Source organism: Tupaia chinensis, unplaced genomic scaffold, assembly GCF_000334495.1.
Source record: "Tupaia chinensis unplaced genomic scaffold, TupChi_1.0 Scaffold000477_1, whole genome shotgun sequence".
Taxonomy (NCBI): domain Eukaryota; kingdom Metazoa; phylum Chordata; class Mammalia; order Scandentia; family Tupaiidae; genus Tupaia; species Tupaia belangeri.
This window is the reverse complement of record NW_006159986.1, coordinates 2,254,487-2,257,080: the sequence shown is the minus strand read 5'-3', so window position 1 is coordinate 2,257,080 and position 2,594 is coordinate 2,254,487. Positions and strand designations below refer to the sequence as shown.

The following is a 2,594-nucleotide window of genomic DNA, read 5'->3' as shown; positions in this document are numbered from 1 at the left end:
AATGCCGAGTATAATATTCTTCTTGACATAAAGACCCGGCTTGAGCAGGAAATTGCTACTTACCGCCGCCTTCTGGAAGGAGAAGATTTAAAGTAAGGCTTGTAGAATCAAGGGACACGTGTCAATATCTATGTGCTATCTTATTCTAATATCCCTGTCAGTAGTCTCCCAATACCAATGCAAGAGCTAGCACACAGGCAATTACACACACATACACACCACCAACAATAACAACAACAAAACAAAAATATACCAAAAATACACTCAACACCCAAAATGTCAAGTATTGCCTTGGTACTTCATGTGGTAGGATTGAGTTAGAAGATAATTTTCCAAATTATACAGATAAGACTTATGCTGATTTTTATAATTAATGTATCACTGAAAGCATAATTTTAAAAATTCTCATTGAGAGCTCATGAACTAAACAATAGGTCACAGAGGTTCACAGGAGGCAGTTGAGAATTATCAGTGTTGCAGCAGCAACTACCCTCAAATACCCACCCAAGAACATCAATGATAGAACACAAGATTTTAATTTTCGTTGCAATTTTTTGGGACCAGCAGATGGCATAAAGGTTATGTCATTGGACTCCCATGTAGTGGACCGCAGTTTGAGTACTGGACCTGGTGGCTTAAAACTCATACCGGGTGTGTGTGCATGTATGCCCCAAATCCCAAAAGGGTAATGCGTTGCAGCATGGCCATCCCCCCGGGGGGTGATTTCTCACTTTCTCTCTCTCTGTCTCTCTCTGACTGTCTGATGAGCACATGCAGCCTATAGCAAAAAGCTCTGAAAAAAAAAGTTTCATTGCAATTTTTTAAAGTTTGTTTATTTCTCCCATGACAGAGACAGAGAGACAGCATCCCAACACAGCCTTTACCCTGCAATCCACCCCCAGCCTCAGCCAGTTAGGATCACAGGGGTGTGTACCTGTCCTGTGCAGGAAGAACCAGGGATCTGTACCTGGGACTTTCCCATGTGGCATCAGCATCACAGAGCATTGCATTACCACTGCCACAGGGATTGGTCATGTAATTTTGTTATTCTTATTATAAAAATTTCTGGAATATGTTAAAAAGTCAGTTTTGAAGCTATGCGTTTTCAAGTTAAAAGGTACAGGCAGCCCAGCCATATTATCCCAGGTTAGTCTGAACACATGGAGTGGGCTTGCGGGTGCTCCTGTGATCTTGGCTGGCTAGGGAGACTGGGGAAAGAATCGTAGCGTGGTGAGGCCCTCTTGCGGGGATGGATGACCCCTGATCCCATCCTTTCTGTCTCATATGAAAGAAAGAAACATTCAGAAAAGTGAAACACACATATTTGATGTAACAAGCATTTTTAAAGGGAAAAATAGGAAAACAGGATTAAAACACAAATCACAGACATTTCCTTGAAATATATATATAAAGGAGAGCATTGCATTTTCAAAATGGCAGTAACACTTTTTCTGTTTTTCCCCCTTCTAAAAAAAACAGAACTACAGACTATCAGTGAAGCATCCTAGAAGAAAGAGGTAAGTTTCAAAAGCTTTGCATACTTTCTATAACACTGAAATCTCACTTAGCAACTTTACATTAACTACTTGCCCCTAGTGAAAAGTAAAGGGAAGTCAATTCTTTCTTCTCTCTCCTTTTTTTTTTTTTATACTTTGTTTTTTTTTATAAATTTTTTTTTTTTTTCTCATCACAACACACATATGAATTTTCCATCCAAAATACACTGTGCATTGGCTCAATCAAGCACATCAACATATATGTTCTCAGCAAATGATTTCCCAATTTTTGTGTCCTGCATACCTTGCCTTTTGTTTTGCCATCCTAGGTTCCCCATCCCCACCCTCTGCCATGTGCCATCTTCCTCCTCCATTGTCCCTGACATTCATGATTGCCCTCAATGGCTTCCGCCCCCCCCATTCAATTGTTCTACCAATGAACTCAATTTGTCTAAATATATCCACTAGCTAGCACAGCTGACATATCCTTACACATGTATCCAAATCTGATCCTAGGCATAAACCCCAGGGAGTAGAATGCACATACTATAAAGTAGTCCCCAGTTGTGTCCATACACCTCTCTTCAGTCATCAAATGTGCATTTTTTTTTCCTCCTGCTTATTATTATTTTTTTTTATATTAAATTATATTGCCTAACACTCATTCCCTGAGTATCATCACAACACACCAAGTGTAGTTTCCCATCTAGGATAAACTGCATAGTGTCTCAATCAAGCATGTCGTCACCAATACTGTTCCATTTCTACTTTCATACATATAAATATGTTTTTTATCCTATGTTTGACCCTCAGCCCTTTCCCCCTCTCCCAATTACTCTATCTCTGCTATAGACAGCTATCCTCCAGAGGGGTCATTGAAAATGCGATACCTGCGAGTAGAGGGAGAGGGGCCAGGAGTCCAAAGTTTTTAACAATAGGGAAAATAGATTCCATTCAAGGTTGGATCAAGTGTGGGTCTCGTGCAGTTCCGCAACTGTAGGTGAGTCTCCATGGAATACAGTCTCCGGAAGGCAGTTCTGGCAAGCAGAGTTGACCATCAGTTGATGCGGCACAGCAGCCATCTTGTGGTTAGCAGGA

At 40.7% G+C, this 2,594-nt stretch overlaps 1 protein-coding gene across 2 annotated transcripts in view; it reads left to right on the top strand.

The window, feature by feature from the left end:
* The window catches only part of KRT20 (keratin 20), a 15,831-nt gene that overhangs the window by 6,880 nt on the left and 6,357 nt on the right, over positions 1-2,594 (top strand). For both annotated transcript variants that reach the window (XM_014590686.2, XM_027774769.1), the window contains exons 6-7: positions 1-92; positions 1,480-1,517. The exon at positions 1-92 is cut by the window's left edge and continues 165 nt beyond it. In XM_014590686.2, the coding sequence (XP_014446172.1) occupies positions 1-92; positions 1,480-1,498 (111 nt within the window). In that variant the 3' untranslated portion in view covers positions 1,499-1,517. The remainder of the gene's footprint in view (positions 93-1,479; positions 1,518-2,594) is intronic.